The sequence below is a fragment of the Rhinopithecus roxellana genome, chromosome 18 (genome assembly GCF_007565055.1).
Source record: "Rhinopithecus roxellana isolate Shanxi Qingling chromosome 18, ASM756505v1, whole genome shotgun sequence".
In the NCBI taxonomy this organism is placed as follows: domain Eukaryota; kingdom Metazoa; phylum Chordata; class Mammalia; order Primates; family Cercopithecidae; genus Rhinopithecus; species Rhinopithecus roxellana.
In genome coordinates this window covers 41,152,347-41,171,859 of record NC_044566.1, presented here as the reverse complement: position 1 = coordinate 41,171,859, position 19,513 = coordinate 41,152,347, and the positions used below count along the sequence as shown (strand labels likewise).

Sequence of the window (19,513 nt, the reverse complement as noted above, 5' to 3'; positions counted from 1 at the left end):
GAGCCACTGCGCCCGGCCAACAAGTTCTTTTAAATAATATTCTTACCCCGAGATAGTAGGGAGGCATTGTCTTCAAATAACTTTCAAATGACTGTCTCCACTTCAATGTTGGTTTTGCTTTATGCACTTTAAACAAGTCATCTAGAAACGTATAATGTGAACAAACTATCACTACTCATTATTTTCACACATAGAAGTCAAGTCAAAGATGCTTCCTTTTTAAAGTCTGCCTTGTTATTTTTGAGAGAGTAATATCAGACTTTTTTTTAACATGAAAGGCAGTAAGATTTATGGTTTTGTCATTTTCTATAAAATGAAAAGATGCCAATTATGGTCTAAAAGTACATGTAGGAATTAAGTTAGAAATAGAAAATACACAAGGAAAATCTATGCTCTCCCTAGACCTAGACACAAAGCAGATTTGAAGACAGAAACAAAGCATGCATAATGTTTTCTATAAAATATATCTACTAATATTTTGACTATAACTTTTAAATTTAAAGTGATTTCATGGAGCGTAAGTTTTCTCCAACAGCACTCCTCAAAAATGATAGCTAGATGGTACCTAGAAACTAACTTTAGGCTTTTATCATATTATTTTGGAACAAACTCCTTTATTTAAAAAATATTTCCCAAATGAAAATTAAAGTATAAATAAATTCTTAGAAAATGCACTCAGATCTTGTTAACTATACTATGCTTCTACAAAATGTCTCATTTCAAACGGAAAGCCTACATTACCAATTCTAACTGTTAGAAATCTAACTTGCAGAAAAGTTAGAATATTTAATTAAAAAATTTAAAATGTAATACCTTTGGCCGGGCACAGTGGCCCATGTCTGTAATCCCAGAACTTTGGGAGGCCAAGGCGGGCAGATCACCTGACATCAGGAGTTCAAGACCAGCCTGGTCAACATGGTGAAACCCTGCCTCTACTAAAAAGCAAAAACTTAGCTGGGCATGGTGGTATATGCCTGCAGTCCCAGCTACTTGGGAGGGAGGCAGAGGCAGGAGAATCGCTTGAACCTGGGAGACAGAGGTTGCAGCGAGCCAAGAATATGCCACTGCACTCCAGCCTGGGCGACAGAGCAAGACTCTATCCCCAAAAAAACTAAAAAAAAAAAAAAAACCTTCATTAAATTGCAGACTAAGAAGTGTTTCAGTATCATCTTTTAATTTACTGTAAACACAAACAGTTTGTTATCTTTTCTTCAAGATGTTCAATATTTTAGAATATTCGAAATATTTTCATTGATTTCCAAAAGACAAGAAAATCTATAAGGAAATGCTCTTTAGGAGAACTTTTGCATGCTAAATCAAGGAGAATGTGACAAGAATGACTTACCTAAGAGGGGAAGAAGGACTGGATAATTGTAAGGCATCACAAATAAGTTGACACAGTTCAGTGCTGTACTGGCTTTCAAGTAACCAAAAGGATGACCAAGTTCACTATATTTTGCACTATTGCTCACGTACACCTGTTAAAAAGGAGCAATTAAAACTTTAATAACCTTTAAAGAATGTTATATAAACTACTGATTCAATTCAGCTTTTTAAGAAACACCTCATTTAAATTTTGGGGTCACTATAAGTTGTTCAGCTCACCTGCCAACACGTTTGAGGAGATTTCCTTTCCAGGATAAATTGAGTCAGTGGTGAAGGTTCCAACTCATATTTGTCAAAAGGAAGTTTATCAATAACCATTGGTTCACAGTCTGTACAGGAAAACTTCACTACAGGATGAGATGTACGAGGTGGCTAAAGGGGAAAGTCTTGTAATTACTATTTTACATGAAATTCCAGAAACAGAACTAAGTATCCCTCATTATCAAAATTTACTCAGTTCCTCCATCTTACTAATAAGAGTTTGATTTACTGTTAAAAGCAACATTAAGCTGAAAGAAAACACTTGAAAATGTAATGCTAAAGTTATGTAATATTCAAAAGAAAGAGACAAACACTTGAAAATCTGTAGAAATGAGAATAGTTTTAGGTCTTATGCAAAATTTAGTAATTGAGTATTCATTAATTTTTACATCCAAAAAATGAGAAATGTATATGGAAACTGTCACAAGTCTTCATTTGTAGCAATTTACTTATAGAGAGTACGGCCGGGCGCGGTGGCTCAAGCCTGTAATCCCAGCACTTTGGGAGGCCGAGACGGGCGGATCACGAGGTCAGGAGATCGAGACCATCCTGGCTAACACGGTGAAACCCCCGTCTCTACTAAAAATACAAAAACTAGCCGGGTGAGGTGGCAGGCGCCTGTAGTCCCAGCTACTCAGGAGGCTGAGGCAAGAGAATGGCGTAAACCCGGGAGGCGGAGCTTGCAGTGAGCTGAGATCTGGCCACTGCACTCCAGTCCTGGCGACAGAGCGAGACTCCGCCTCAAAAAAAAAAAAAAAAAAAAAAAAAGAGTAGTGACTTCCAACGTAATCATAGATCTTGATAGGTTTTTGAATATACTATATCATATATTTCTAATTATTTAAATTATAAATGTAGATGTCCATAACAAAATATATGCCAAAATGGTATTAAAATAGGAGAAAAACAACCATAAATAAAACTTCTAATGCTTCCTTCCCTATTCCAGCAATTATTTTGGTAAACTCTATAGGATATACACCCTGTTCTAGAGGTATAAAAAAGAAATACTTTTTTTAAAAAGGCACGTTACCCCCATCTACCTCTTAATAGTCCTCTTTCTAAAAATCCCACCAATTGTGAGATTTTGTGAACAAAATGAGCTATGAGGAAGTAATTTTAAATTTCATAGCTATTGGCCTCAGTTACTGCTTACACCCTGGTGGTTCACAAATCTACTGTGTTGGGGTCAGATGGCTCTCATTTCTCTGCTGTATCTATCTACTGGACATAACCTGAATCTTTCACAGGTCCCTCAGACACAATATGTACAATTTGTTATCTCTCCCCCAAGCTACAAAACCTGTTCTAAAAACCTAGTCGTTATTCTTGATATCTTCCCCTCATCCTCCATATTTAACTGTCACAAAGACCTGGATAAACCGATAACACAAATTCTAAGGCACTTACCAGAACACATAATCATGGTAGGTAGTTAGTCCTAGTTGCTGCCTTCTGTTAATACTAAACTCTCATCTCTCTAGAAATGTATCTTCTATTTCTTACCACTTTAATTTGGGCCTTCATCATTTCTCAGATTAGACTAGTACAACTGCTTTTTGCTTTGTTTAGTCTCTAATCAGCCCCCCTCTGATCAATCCTATGGCAGTGAAATATAAATAGGATCATATAATTTCCCTATCTAAAATTATTCAGTAAAAGTAACAGCCAAACACCTAAAAATAGTGTCTAGACTCTCAATATCACATACAAAGATCTTCAATGATCTGGTCCCTGCCTTCCCACACCACGCCATACAGACTCCATGCTTCTGCCATGCCAAGTACTTATTTTCTCCCTTGTGTATTGCAAACAAAGTTTAGAAGAATGAGTTGGCATGTAACAACCTCTAAAAGACTTCTTCCCTCATACCCCTTCCCACTCTGTACTCCAAAAACACATCAGGCTGTCAGGCCCACCTCCTCTGGCTCTGCCCCACCCCTCCATGACAGTTGGCACACAGTACTCTATGATGTGTACATGTCTGATCTGCCCATAGACGCGTAATGTTCAAGAGGGGAAGCACTATGTTTTACTCATCTTGTGCTCCTGTGCCTAGCATGCACCTGATACACAGTTTATTCAATCAGTCCACGAAACACACTTACTCTGTGAATAAAAGTACTGAGATCCAAGACAGAAAGTGGAAGGAAAGATCCTCTAGAACTTGGCAAAGAAAATTTTGCATATATGATTTTGTTTAATTCCCAAAACAACCCAATGAGATGGAGCTATAAGCCACTTAACAGATGGGAAATTGAAGCTTACAAAAGATAACCAAAGGCACTAGTTAGTAACTAGTAGTGCCGTGATTCAAATTCACATCTTGTAAATTACACTTAACTTCAGTAGTAATATTTCTTCAATATTATAATTTATAAAAATTTCACTTCCCCTAATATCCTTCAGTTACTAAAGTTTGCCAGTTCTTTCCAATATTATTTATTATTCTCTCTTCCATCATCATAATTCAACCACTTAAAATCTCTTACGTGAACCATATCAATAGCCCTCTAGGTAACCTACCTGCCTTTCAGCTCATCTCCCCCTTCTAATTTTTCTGCATATAACCACTACCAAATCAATTTTTCTAAAGATGTCTGTTAAAAACATCTTCAACTGTTCTTTGAATTCCACTGTTAAAAAGCTAATATTCCTTAACCTTGCATTTAAAGTCATAAGCAATTTGGTTAGTTTAATAGTACTCTCAATATCCTATATACATGTTATGATCCACCCATACTGAGCTACTTGTTACTCTCTAAACATACCTTGTTCTTTTTCACTTCCATATTTTTTTCTCATACTATTTCCTTCTCCAATTAGAGTCCTACCCACCCTCTATGGCTTGTAAGAATTTGTGATAGACTGCTAGAGCAGCATTAATAGATAAGGGTTGTGATACTGGTTTTGGATTTCTTTCCATTAAGACTCAGGTACTGTATGTTCTCCTGTACGTGTTAAATAAATACAATAGAATAAATAACCAACATGACAATATTTCATACAAATAAGGTATCTATTCTGTAAGAGTTGAAAGACCTCCAGAAGAGAAAGTAAAATGACCAAAGAAATTGAAAGTTTCTCCATAAAGCCAGACTAAAAAACTATGATGGTTCTATCAGAAAAAAGAGAAGGTATGAAGATACTTCAATGAAATTTAGAAAACCTTAACTTCATGCACTACTTTATTAAATCCCTAATGAATAAAAGAAATATCACTTTATAAATTCAAAATAAAAATTATCCTGAAGAGCTGATACAAGTTTGAAGTACAAAAGGTTTCAAAAAGGTTTTGTTGTATGAAACATTATTAAAGACTGCTTAATGATCTCTGAAATACAATTCTTATTTTCTAAGGGTAAAATCAAGGAGAACCACTGCCATGCTCTCCCATAAAATATCCCTTAATGCCCTCAGATACTTGGAAAAAAAAATATGGAAAGAAAAGAGTACACTAACACAACTAAATAGATATTAATCTGTATAAATGTACCCTGTTATTTTAAGAATTATATAATGAATACTGATAATTCACCATGATCACTGAGCAAACTTCATTGTTCCTAAAAATAATTCAGGTAAACAAAATCAGAAAATCTGTTCTAGCTTAAACCTCCAATCTGCAACACTGTATATAACTAAAAGCATACACATCAATATGAATTTAAGACTAAGTCCTAAAAAATTGCAGGCAAACTATTAAAATTATTTTCTAAACCTTCATTTAAATCCTAAATTGTGTCCCAGAGACAAATCCTCATTTAGAGTTCAAAGAGGAAATTTTGTACCCAGAAGCCAAGAATAAAAAACGTGAGCATAGTATTAGATTCTAAAGGAAGGAGATGCCTTTCTTTTTTCTATTACTTCATAATAAACAATACAGTACACTAAAGCAAGTAACAGGGTATCACAGCACTTTGAACATCTGTCTAATCCCCATAAATTAATCACAGCTTTCAGAACAGAATTTAAAACTAATAGGAAAGGCAGCTGAATGGTTACTATTACATAGTTACAGTCTCTCTGGTACTTACTAGTGTTGGCGAATTTTGATCTGGCCAAAAAGACTCTGGAACAGGCCAATGACCTATAGGAACCCCAGTTTTAGGATTTGGTCTGACATATATGAGTTTGTGACAGCTATGCCAAGGCTGAGATCCAAAAGGCCTTGATATATCTGGCTGTCCATCTATAGCAAAGAAATTAAGACAAAGAAAGCATGTATCATAAGTGGGGGATAAACATAAAAAGTTAAATTATATCCATTATTACTTAAATTAATAAAAAATTCCTAATATTTGTTCTTTTCTAGGTTTTCCTATTTTTCTTAAATGGCAAAACACTATGACTGCTTAATATTTAGACTAGATTGTAATTCATTAGACAATAAGTACAAATTCCAACTATGAGTTCGCCAGTTCAAAGGAGGTCCGCAGCATCCTTTGCCTTCCCAACTGGAACACATAAAACATGCTTTACAGTGAATATCTGTTTGATGAATGACATGTTTTCTTCATCAGATGATAAGAGCAAGCACCAAATTTGCCACCTTTATCATCATATTCCAAATGTCAAAAACAGTGCCAGGCGCACAATAAATACTAGAATAAATAAGTATTACAAATTAAGTATTTCTTAGAAATCATTTTAACTGAAGCCTAAAAAAAAACTTAATAAGCAAATCTAGACCAAAGCACCTACCTTTAATCTAAAATAACTTCAGCAAAATACCAACTATCTTCAACAATTCAGTGAACATTTACTAGTACCAAACTCTAAACAAAGCATTAAAATAATTTAAAAATAAATACATTGTAACAATTCAATTAAATTTTTTTTAAGTTTGGTTTTGTTAAAGACATGACACAACTTACTGTTATCACCCATTCCTTCCCTATGGTACTCTCTCAGTGCCCCCATTCTTTCATTTATCTCTATGATCTTTCTCTTTTCCCAGGTACCAACTTTAATGGACCACCTCTGCCGATTATCATTAAATGACTCTCTAAATCTTTGTGCATGTGTGTGTGTGTGTGTGTGTGTTTTGAGATGGAGTTTCGCTCTTATTGCCCAGGCTGGAGTGCAATGGTGCCATCTTCGCTCACCACAACCTCGACCTCCCGGCCTCCACCTCCCGAGTTCAAGCAGTTCTTCTGCCTCAGCCTCCCGAATAGCTGGGATTACAGGCATGCGCCACCACGCCTCGCCTGGCTAATTTTGTATTTTTAGTAGACACGAGGTGTCTCCATGTTGGTCAGGCCGGTCTCAAACTCCAAACCTCAGGTGATCCACCCGCCTCGGCCTCACAAAGTGCTGGGATTAGAGGTGTGAGCCACCACGCCCAGCCATGACTCCCTAAATCTTGAAATAGGTAACATACAATGCAGAGGGTCTCAGCTATAAACCATCCATTGGTTGTACTATAACTCCTTATATCCACTGGCTATTGGAAATAGTTCATGATACAGAAGCTAAGAAAAAGCCATGTGGACTCAGCTAGAGTTACAAGAATCAAGCTTAATAAAGCCTGGTTCCTCATTTTTGACCCACATACACCATTTAGTTTCAATCAGTTTGATCCTTGGTCCAAAAGTAGCTAAGGAGTTAAACATCTAGGATTGAACACTTTGGGAATTAAACAGCATAGGAGAAGCATATATATGTTGACAGGCAATTGTATAATACTACAAAGAAACTATAAATTTGCTTATCTATAAATACTTTAAAAGGCTTTTGACTCATCGAAATGTCAGGCAATAAACAATCATTAATACAAAAAGGTGATGCTACTAGACCACCATTAGTTTACCTTGACTTTCCTATTTAAGCTTCCCTCTTTACCAACAGCCTGTCTTAATAATTTGGTCTTGCCAATCTTAAGGTCAAATCATAGTAAGTTTCCAATTCTAGTTGAATAAACAATAAAGCAAGTTTTGAATGTCTAAAAGAAAAGTACAGTAATACCTTCTACGGGGGAAGGATCTGGTCCTGCTTTTTCAAAGTTTATTACCACCCCACTTTGTACTTTCTGCACCAAGGACTCCAGACACTGATTAAGCATTCTTGGAGAACACACAGAATACGAACGGCCTGAGATTTAAAAGAAAAAAAAGAAGAAGAAGAAGAAGAAGAATATAGTAAACTAGTTAGTTGCAAGAATTCCTATCTTTAGCAAGGAAAAAACAACTGTGGGGTTTCTGACAGTACTAATTAACAAAAGTTCAATGGTAGAAGTTGACTAATTTCATTATCTTATGAAAGTGCACAAAAAATCCTTATTTCCAATCAACCAACAATCCCATTTTGTGAGAGTATGTATTTTCTTCTAATTATAGGTATTTGGAACATAGAATTCTTGGTCTGAACAACACACAATGAAAACAAGTCACATATTTTATGTTTTTAAAAACATATACAAAAAACACATTATCTCCAATTGTTATGCAATATAATTTATCTTTAACACATCTACACACACACATCTAGTAACTGTCTCCCCAAAATCTTATTCCTGCTTAACAAAAGTATTATCACTAAGATTTACTGTGCACATAGTAGATATGTAATAACTACTTAATTAGTTCATTGGCAGTTTTTAAGTATTTTAAATATTTGCGTTTTAATATACAGATGGTAGCGTGTGCTTTTCTGAATTTCACTTAGCTTACACACTTGGGAATTACCTGTCTTACGTGAATTCCCCTTTTGCACATTTTAACCTATATTACTTTTGGTTCAGAAGCATTAAATACTAGTGATTTTTTTAAAAGATATGAGTGAAAAGATTTTTTAAAGAGGAATTTTCAACAAAAATATCTAGACCTTAGCTATACAATAATTTATATACTAGACACATGTAGCTATTGAGAACTTGAAATATAGCTAGTCTGAATTGAAATGTATAGTAAGTGTAAAATATACACCTGATTTTGTTGACTTAGTATAAAAAAAATCTCAGTAATTTTAAAATATCAATCGCATACTGAAGTAATATTATGGATATATTGATTTAAGTAAAATATATTATTACAATTAATTTCATGTATTTTTAATTTTTAAAATGGCTAGTATGAAATTTTTAATAACATATGAAACTTGAATCAGATTTCTGTTATACAGTTCTGATTCAGACCAACACTAAAAATCTAAAAACCTTGACAGCTAAAACTCAATCTTTGGCCAAATATTTTGCACTATTATTTGTAATAAGCTCAATATGAAGCCCTACTCTTTTACACATTCAACCAATTATTTCAGAACACAAGCTACATCATTACATTTGACACATCAAATTACTCATGTCAACTTACATTTAAGGTGATTTGTTAAAGGCTACTCAGAAAAGAGAACATTATAGACAATGGTGATTCAAATCGTCAAAGTCAGCTTTACTTAGAAAAAATAAGTATCATATGACAACTTAACTGTATAAAATAATGATTGTAACCTTAACAAATATCTACCAATTACTGATATCTATGTGCCTGGCACTGTTCCAATCATTTTATGATATTAATTTCTTTAATCCTAGCAACAATTGTATGGGTTATTTTCCCCATTTTACAAATAAGAAAACTAAAGCACAGAAAGGTTAACTAACTTTTCCAAGTTAGCACAGTGATACAGCTACAATTTAAATCCTTACAGGGTATCAGAAACTATTCTGGATATCCTTTGTCCCCTGGAAATCCTCTGTTAATTTGAAATTGTACTTAAAATAGAGCATTTATATGAAGTCATAGTTATTTGAAAGAATTGGTAAATTTAAATCTTTTTTCTAAGTCAATTTAAGTACATACAAAAAGCAATCCATAAAAAGGTTAACCATCTTTACATGCAAAATATTAGAAGTTTACATAAAGGCTGAGTATCTTATTTCATGAATTTTAAACATATTCCTAAGATGTCATTAAAAAGCAAAAGTATATAAACTATGACAATTATCTCTGCTCTCCTAAGTTGTGTCATCAGTTATTAAGAAAACATAAGCAAATCAATCTTAACATGAAATAAAATTACTAATCAGTACATTTTACAAAAATTGGAGAAAAAGAATAAAATGAGTCATTTGGCAAATTAAAATCTATTAATTACTTTAAAAGTTAAAGAGAAATAGCAAATTTTGCTTTCTTTACAAAGTGAGCCTATATCCTACGTAATGTTCCTCATGCTACTTATTGTCTATGTCAAAACTTACTCTTTGGAATATACGACACTTTGTGCTAACGCATAAAGTTTCTGGGATCGCTACTTGTATTTGTGAAAAAAGTTATATTAGCACACACCTTCAAGTCAAGAAGCTGTCTCACTTTGGGTTATGTGGAGTCCACAAAAAAGTCAAACTAAATATAGTGAGTCTAAAGGTAGTATTAGCATCTTTGTCAAATAGAGAAGAAGCAAATGAATATTTCTAAGTTGGTCAATAGTCCTTACAGAGGCTAAGAAAATTAAATGTATTTAATCTAGAAATATCTATAAATAATTTTTATAAAATACTTAAAAAATTCTTGATATATTCAACAAGTCTATTACACATTTTAAAATTTATTATCGTCCTTGCACCTCCCCCAAACCTGCTTCTCCCTAGTGTACCATCTCAGTCCTTGGCACAGCCATCCATCTCTAGTGGTTCAGACCAACTGAATCATCTGGGAACCATCCTTGATTGCTTCTTCCCTGATTGTCCTCATCTTTGGTTCTCTTTTACGTTAGGCCACCTCTCACCACCTCCAAAGCTAGAACACAGTACTACTACTAGTCTTCCTGCTTTCATTCTTGCCACTCTATATTCTCATCTAACAGGTGAAGTGATATTTCAGAAATAGGAATCAGATGTCACTGCCTATAAAAAGCCTTCAAAAGGCTTCCCATCATACTTGGAAAACAAAAAAACATTTATTGTAGCCTAAAGAGCCATTCAATATTTGGCCCCTGCCTACCTCTCTAAACCTAGCTACTATTCTATTCCTCCCTATGTAAGCTCCAGCCATGCCAGCCTTCCTGTCGCTTCCAAAAATACAGAGAGCATGCCCCTTTCCTTGCCATTTCCCTCGCCTAGACATATGTGTAATTAACTCCATTATTCAGGTCTCTGCTCAAATGTTACCTCCTCAGAAAAAACCTTAGAATATTCCTTCTCTGCCTCAAGTTAGTCCCTATTCCCTTACTCTGTTCTGTCTTCAAAGTAGGTAGCACCCTACTATGTACTACAATACTAGTAGGTAGTACTACTACAAAATATCATTTATTTTACATGATTATTATCTGTCACTCAGTACAAAGATGTAAGCTTTCTATTGTTCCTGCTGTACTCCGAATACCTAGTAACAGTTATTTGGCATAGAGTTACCTTTACCTGGTATCAAAAGAAAAATGCTTACAATGACTATAATTATGTAATTAAAAAAATACATAGAAAGAAATATATTATTATTTTGGCAATACAGGTGAATTTTTTCCCATATTTCCTTAGTGAACGTGAATTACTCTATAATGGGAAAAATAAATGTACACAAATATACACATGAACAACCACTTAAAAAAAATTTTTTTTTTTTTTTGAGACAGAGTCTGGCTCTGTCAGCCAGGCTGGAGTGCAGTGGTACGATCTCGACTCACTGCAACTTCCACCTCCCAGGCTCGAGCAATTCTCCTGCCTCAGCCACCCAAAAAGCTGGGATTACAGGCATGAGCCACCATGCCCAGCTAATTTTTGTATTTTACTAGAGATGGGGTTTCACCATGTTGGCCAGGCTGGTCTCAAACTCCTGACCTCAGCTAATCCGCCTGCGTTGGCCTCCCAAAGTGTTGGGATTACAGGCGTGAGCCACCGCACCCAGCCAACCTCAAGTTTTAAAAATGCACAGGAATTGTTAGCAGTGACTACATATTTAGATAGTGCAATACCAGTGGGTATTATCTTTTTTGTTCTTGCTACTTTCTGGTGTTCCCCAAAACATTCTTTAGTGAACATCCTTTAAAAAAGAAAGAAAACACATTATTCAGAGATATGAAAAGGTGAGTGACATTTGAGCGGCTTACCTTATTGCTAGTAAGAGCATGAAAAGGGGCAAATAAACTATCACATCAGGAAGGATTTAGAATGTATATTTAGAGAAGACTTCCTAATTTCTTGTCTAAGATTTCTGCATCATTGAAAGACATCACCAAGGATGACTTTGGAACTTCTCCTCTAGAGATGTTCCTTTGAAAGAATAAGCAAAGTAGCTTTAATATATTACTGCCTAAAGGCAAGGATATAACTGCTACATGATGTCTCATGGTTCTTTTCAGACTCTTTGATTATACCACTCACTTCACTTCACACTGAATATTCCTGATCCTAGTGACAAAGTTATAGTACATTTAAGTCCCAAAAGTTCATCGTAATTCTAAGTTCAAATTAAGTAATTCACAGTAAGGAATTTCCAATGTGAGAATGTTATAGCCTCCAAGCCTTTCAGAATCTGTTAAGTAAAATCCCCAGTTAAAAAAAAATTTTTTTTTAATCAGAATTTTTAACAAGGGTGCCAGTTCAAAGCTGGAAACTGAAATTTCATGAATATAAATGTGCACCCTGCCACAGAAAAAAATACAACTGTCACCAAAAAATATTATCTATGTAAAGAGAACTGTTAGTTAATTTTCAAATTTAGATGACAGGTTGTCCCTTAAAAAAAATTACATATATGCCCTTTTTGCCCTTTGTTAATTAAATTGTGAAGGCATTACAAAAGTTCACAAAAAGCATTTCTATAAAATGAAAGCATTTAATGACATGAATAACAGTTTTCTAACTTATCTATTTCACACACCTGTGTAAGGTTAATCCCTTTTTGTCTGTGAATTTTGCAGATTTCCAAAACCCATAGAATTTTAGAAAAAATGCACCTAAAATATTAATTAGAACTTATATTTTCTCTTATGTAGCTGGCTATGATGAATCTCATTAGTGCACCAACTGTGTCTGCAGACTATGTCACAGGCCCTTATTGTAAGCAAAACAGTGGAATGCTAGACTTGCACGTTTTAATATCAAATACAGAATTTGATATTAAAATTACTTTAATAAAATTTTCAGGTGAGAACTGAAATGCTCCATGAAAGCAAAAATGCCATGTCTGTCTTACTGACTACTGAAAGCCAAAAGCACGGAACAACACTTAGTACACAGTAGGCACGCAATACATACCTATATGAAATTAATCCACCTGTCAGCCAATTCTACATTAAATGAGTTCTGAGTTGATTACACACGTATTTCACAATTTCCCTTGCTGTTCACTTAGCATAGTACCTATCTAATCTGATGTATAAGTGAAACAGAAGCTGGATAAGACCTCACTATCTGTTTCCTTTAATCTATCAATCTCTTTGCCTCTGGGAAAAATTGCACTTAACCAAGCATATCCCATCAAATATACAGAGATGATTCTCAAAACATTTTTTGCAAAAAATAATGCTATGGTACTTCTAAATCATTGGCAATCTTTCTAGATAAGAAAATTAGTTTAACAGCTTCAAATACTAGCATTTTCTATACAAGTAGAAAAAATATTACCATTCCTTGTCATATCCAATAGTAACCACATTCTATTAAAATGAAGATCATAGACCATTATCAATAAATGTACTGTTAAAACCATATATGCCTATTAATTCCTAATATTAACTTGTTAAATAAAAACAAACATGGATGTTTGTTTTTGTACACTTTTAAAACATTCAGATAAAATCTGCTTTAAGTTACCGAATTACTGCCAGCAAAAAAACTTACCACCTGTCACTTCACACATTGGTGTGATTGCAGAGTCATCTAAAGGCACACCTGTCAACTGTTCTGATTCTACTGACATGGTGCCAGGCAACCGCAGCACTAATGCAAAGAGTCTCTGATCCCAACGAAAAGGTTCCTTGGTCAATTCACTTCCAGGCAAAGGAGAATTAAGAGGTAAATGAAGCTGAAAGTAGGGGGAAAAAACAGTAATAAGAATTCCACAGGCTATTTTTTCAAAAAGCCTACTTTAACTACACTTATGTTAAAACTTCATCAACTCTCCTATCATTTGAAAAACAAGCTCAAATATAAAAGCTTATTCAGACATAGCTAAAACAGCACATGATACTGTTAATTTTCTATAGAATGAAAAATATCTGTATTGTTGGAATGAATTTCAGATTTAGAGTCAGTTAATTACTGGGTGCTGAATTGCCTCCAAATAAATCATTCCAATTATTCATTAAAACAACCCTGTGATAGATATATTATTATTCTTTTCTTTTTTCTTTTTTTTCTTTCTTTTTTTTTTTTTAGGTGGAGTCTCACTCTATTTCCCAGGCTGGAGTGCAGAGGCACGATCTTGGCTCACTGCAATCTCTGCCTCCCGGGTTCAAGCGATTCTCCTGCCTCAGCCTCCCGAGTAGCTGGGATTGCACGTACGCACCACCTCGCCCAGCTAGTTTTTGTATTTGTAGTAGAGACAGAGTTTTGCCATGTTGGCCAGGCTGGTCTCAAACTCCTGATCTCAGGTGACCTACACCTCGGCCTCTCAAAGTGCTGGGATTGGCCGGGCGCGGTGGCTCAAGCCTGTAATCCCAGCACTTTGGGAGGCCGAGACAGGCGGATCACGAGGTCAGGAGATCGAGACCATCCTGGCTAACACGGTGAAACCCCGTCTCTACTAAAAATACAAAAAAATAGCCGGACGAGGTGGCGGGCGCCTGTAGTCCCAGCTACTCCGGAGGCTGAGGCAGGAGAATGGCATAAACCCGGGAGGCGGAGCTTGCAGTGAGCTGAGATCCGGCCACTGCACTCCAGCCCGGGCGACAGAGCAAGACTCCGTCTCAAAAAAAAAAAAAAAAAAAAAAAAAAAAAAAAAAGTGCTGGGATTACAGGCGTGAGCCACCGTGTCCAGTCTTATTATTTTCTAAATATTTAAAAAAAATAGACCTCAAAAACATGATTTGGCCTCCTGTGTCCAGAGTTAGTACTTTTTATTACACCACAGCAATCTCAAACATCTTCACAGCTCTTAACATTTTAAAATATGCTTCACTTTATACAAGATAAACAATCTTAAAGCATTTGTAGAAGAGTAAATTTTGTCACTCTAATTACATTTTAAATGTAGTGATTCTTACCACATCTGAGTAAATGTAGAGAGGTTTGGGGGGTTTTGTATGTTGCATGTTTTATTAATAATAGATGTTTCTTCCCTTAGACTTGCTAAGTTAGAATCTTTTCTGAGATTCTTAAGCATCTTATAAAGTTTTAAATGACTATAACGGGCCCTTCTATACCAACAGAGTAACAGTGTACAAACAGAATCCACATATTCATCTCAGCATCACTCAATGAGGATGACCAGACACTATGTTTCTCATGATAATGATGCAATACCACAACATCAACTATAAAGGATTCTTACTCAAAAAGAGGAAGAAAGAAAAGATTCAACCCGAATGGAATCAAGCCTTCAGTTCTACCAGTTTGCAGGGAATAGTGGGGATATAGGATCAAGTTAAACACCAGCACAAGGGAGCAATCAGTCAAATCCAGAATGTGCAACATTATACAGGACAAATGACCTGGTTTCTCCAATAAATTAGTGGCATAAAAAAGCAAGGGAAGGGAATCTGAGGAGTTAAAACTGTTATAAAAGAGGCAAAAGCAAAGATTTTTGAGACAATCAGGAAATTTCAAAATTACATTACTGGAATTGCTAACAATCTTTTAAGTGTGATAATGGTACTTAAGTATATGGTGCTTAGGAAAACAAAAATCCTTACCACTTACAGATTTTTAAAAAATAAAGTCAAAACTCAGTTTAGGACTTTTTTTCTACAAATACTGGAGTATATTTTCATACAGAAAATGCTTTAAAATGATCACTTCTAAATTGTCATTTTTTATACTAATTTCTTCACAAGCAAGACCTAATTATATTGTGTACAGCCTTTCTAAATCTCACATAGAGAAGACTTCCAAACTTGATGGGGGTTGAAGTCATTCTACACTAAAATAGACTCAAGTTTCTTCATTGACTTACATCAAACCATTAAAAAAAGAAATCCAATTCTATTCTAGGAAGAGTTTTCCTAGTGAAGCTATGTTTTACTGGCACCTCTCTTCAAAAGATTCATGCCATGAGAATATGCTGCAAGACTCCTTCATCAAGATCAGCCAAGATTTTGTGACTCTGGACAAAAGTCATGAGCGCTTTCTCTGGCACGTAAGGCAGAAGGCAGAAGCAACAGAGAAGGAATGCTGAAGAAATCTGGGCCAGGATATTCTCGAAGAAGGTTTCCTAGCCTCACAGACTCTGTGACAGTTGTAAACAGCTCAGGAACTCCAGGCCCTTACTGCTATTACCACATCCTGACAGAAGATAAATAAGCAAGCACTATTTACATCATCTCCTATTACCCCAGACCAACCAACCACCTTTAAAGTATTTGGGAAACACAGCTACCAAGTGCTTGGTCATTTTCTCTCTAATATCACAGAAATGTCAAAGCACCAGTGGTACTAGGTGAAGTTTCAACTGTTAATGCAGTTGCTTTGCAGAATAATGGATACATGGAACTGTCTTGAGAATCTGGGGGAAAACAGGGACTGCGTGGACCACACACACACACATACACACACACACACACACTAACCATGTAATGATGAGCATCTGCAACACAGACAATATAAAATGAAATAAATTGCCTTTGGCTGTACAATGCTGAATCTAGACTGAATTTCAAATATACTTTAAAAAACCAGCAAGCGTCACAAGCATATTCTAAGCATTTTACACATAGCTGTATCAATTTTATAAACTTTAGGCAAATTTTTATTTTTCTATTGCTTCTCATTTCTCCCTCCCCCAATCACCACCAACCTCTCAAAAAGAAAAAAGCGGGAAAATCCACTGTAGTTTAAATGAATTAATAAAATAAAGAGTAATGGCAGGCAAACAGAAATAGGAAAAAGATTAAAATCTGAAGGAAAACTCTCAGGAGGATTGACTTACTCCAGGTTTAAAGTTTACAGGTGAAATTCCAGTAATGTCTTAAAAATCAAAGGGGGTGGGGAGGTCCTTCCTGAATATATGGACTTTAAGAATCAAGGAAAATTGCACATAAATGAAGAAAAATATAAAGTTAGTCACTAGAAAAATATGCAATAAAAATATACAATTCCCAAAAGCAAAAAATGGGCAATAGATAAGGATACCTAAAAGTAAATCCATATGACCTATAAACATGTAGAAAGATGATCAAATACACTAGTTAACAGATAACACGAATTAAAATATTGATGAGATACCATTTCACACCCAATAAGATTAGCAAAAATTTTTTAAGTTTGACAATACCAAGTGATGACAAGAATATAAAGCAATAGGAACTCTCCAACACTTCTGGTGAGCCTATAATTATATTACTGTTTGGAGAACAATTTGATAGTATCTGATAAAGCTAAACATGAGCATACCCTAAAACCCAACAATGCCACCTCCTAGAAGAACTCTTATATATTTGTATAAGATGTTTAAAAAAAAAAAAAAAAAAAAAAAGCAATTGACTACAGCATTATTTGAAACAGAGGAAAACGAGAAACAATTTAGAAATCCAATAAGGGAATCAATAAATAAGCTGCAGTCTGTTCACACACATTTGAAATGAATACGCTAGAACTCCTAACATCCAACATGGATAGATCTCAAAACAATGTTTTTTGGGTAATGTAGCATACATACATATAAGAACATTTATCCAGAAAGCACAGCTTAACAAATTTTCACAAGTTGAATGCCTTTGTGTAACTAAAATTTGTATCAAGAAAGGTAACTTTACTAACTTATGCTTCTCTCCAACTGAGTTGTTTTGCCTGATTATGAAAATGGAGTATTGTCTCTTTGGTTTATGGCTTCTTTCATCATTGTAAAGGTAAGAATCACCTATACTGCTACACAGAATGGTAGATCGTTCATTCCTATTGCCAAATTGTTTATCTGTGTACCATAATTTATTTATTTTTATTTTTCAGAGACAAGTTCTTGTTCTATCACCCAGGCTGGAATGCAGTCACATGGTCATAGTTCACAGCACCCTCGAACTCCTAGACTCAAGAGATCTTCCTGCCTCAGCCTCCCAAGTAGGTAGGACTACAGCACGTGCCACCACACTCAGCTCAATTTTTAATATTTTGTAGAGAAGGCTGGTCTCAAACTCCATAACTATCCTTTTAAATTGTTTGGGTATATTATGAATAGTGTAACTATGAAATTATAGTACATGTCTTTGTGGAAAATATATGTATGCATTTCTGTTGAGTATATACCTAGTTGTGGAATTGCTGGATATGAATATGTTTACTTTCATCAGATACTGCCAGTTTTCCAAAGTGGTTATACCAATTTATACTCCTACTAGCAATGTATGACAGAACCAGTTGCTCTGTGTCTCCTTCATCAATACTTAGTTTAAGCTGTCTTTTTCATGTTAGCCATTTTGGGGTATGTGTGTGTGTGTGAGTGTAGTGGGGATTTAATTTTCCTGATGTTTATGGAAGTGGAATACCTTTCCATATGCTTATTGGTTATTCCAACGTGCTCTTTTGTGAAGTGACTATTAAAGTCTTCTGCTTATTATTTTTAATTGGGTTGTATAGCTTTCTCTTATTGATTTGGAGGATTGTTAATCTATTCCAGATGTCTTTTATTGCAGGGATCCCCAAGTCTGTGGCCTGTTAGGAATGGGAGGAATGGGGCCGCACAGCAGGAGGTGAGCCGTGGGCAAGCAAGCATTACCGCCTGAGCTCCACCTCCTGTCAGATCAGCAGTGGCATTACCGATTCTCATAGGAGCATGAACCCTATTGTGAACTGCACATGCAAGGAATCTAGGTTGTGCGCTCCTTATATGAGAATCTAGAGCCTGATAATCTGAGGTGGAACAGTTTCATTCCAAAACCATACCTACCTATGTCCATGGAAGAACTGACTTCCAGGAAACCAGTCCCTGGTGCCAAAAAGGTTGGGGACCACTGCTTTATTGGATACATTACAGTATTGCAAGTATCTTCTATTCTGTTACCTCTTCCATTATTTTAGTGGTATCTTTTGATAAATGGAATTTATCTTATTTTTTCCTTTCACAGTTAGTGCTTTTTGTCTCCTCACAGATAATGAAGACGCTCTCCCATGTTTTCTTCTAAAAGCTTATTATTTTCCCACTTCAAACCTGAAATACATCTGAAATTGAGTTTGGAGTATGGTCCAAAATAGGGGCAAAGACACATTTTTTCCCCAAATGGATATCCAATTGATATGGCCATCCCTTCTATGCTGCACAAGAATGTTACCTCTTTCTTATATCGGGTGACCGTACACGTGGTAGTCTATTTCTGTGTCAAAAACAGTATTACATGGAAGGAAAAAAAGTGCAAAATGGTGCACAGAATAGCATCTCTACACATTGTTAAAAGTAATGTTTAGAATAGTTTTACATATGTGTAGTAAAAATAAGAAAACGTGGACTAAATGACTATAAATCAAATTCGCAATTGTTGATTACGGGAAGGAAAAGAGGGAGGAAAGTGACACTGAGTAGGGCAACAAGGGAGACTACACACTATCAATCTGCAATGTTCTGTTTCATTTATTAAATTTTTTAAAATCCAAAACAAAAAAGAATAAGGCAAATATGGCAGAAACTTTTATATTCCTTATTCTTATCCAAAGTACTGAAACATATTAATATGAAGATAATTGTCAAAAGTCAGTAGTAGTTATCTATACGTCTTTTACAAAATGTCATTACTTTACACAAATCCAAAGACAAGAAAACTTCCTATATGCCTCAACTCAACA

General features: G+C 35.2%; 1 protein-coding gene across 6 annotated transcripts in view; it reads right to left on the bottom strand.

The window, feature by feature from the left end:
* Positions 1-19,513, bottom strand: part of INTS6 (integrator complex subunit 6) — a 120,472-nt gene that overhangs the window by 48,138 nt on the left and 52,821 nt on the right. For 5 of the 6 annotated variants that reach the window (XR_004054651.1, XR_004054650.1, XM_030921981.1 and 2 more), the window contains 6 exons: positions 13,427-13,610; positions 7,615-7,740; positions 5,685-5,839; positions 1,606-1,758; positions 1,346-1,478; positions 47-141 (listed from right to left, as the gene is read on the bottom strand). Coding sequence is in view for 4 of the 6 variants with exons in the window: in XM_030921981.1 (XP_030777841.1) it covers positions 47-141; positions 1,346-1,478; positions 1,606-1,758; positions 5,685-5,839; positions 7,615-7,740; positions 13,427-13,610 (846 nt within the window). In the remaining 2 variants the exon portion in view is untranslated. The remainder of the gene's footprint in view (positions 1-46; positions 142-1,345; positions 1,479-1,605; positions 1,759-5,684; positions 5,840-7,614; positions 7,741-13,426; positions 13,611-19,513) is intronic. The other variant, XM_030921982.1, reaches the window with a different exon arrangement.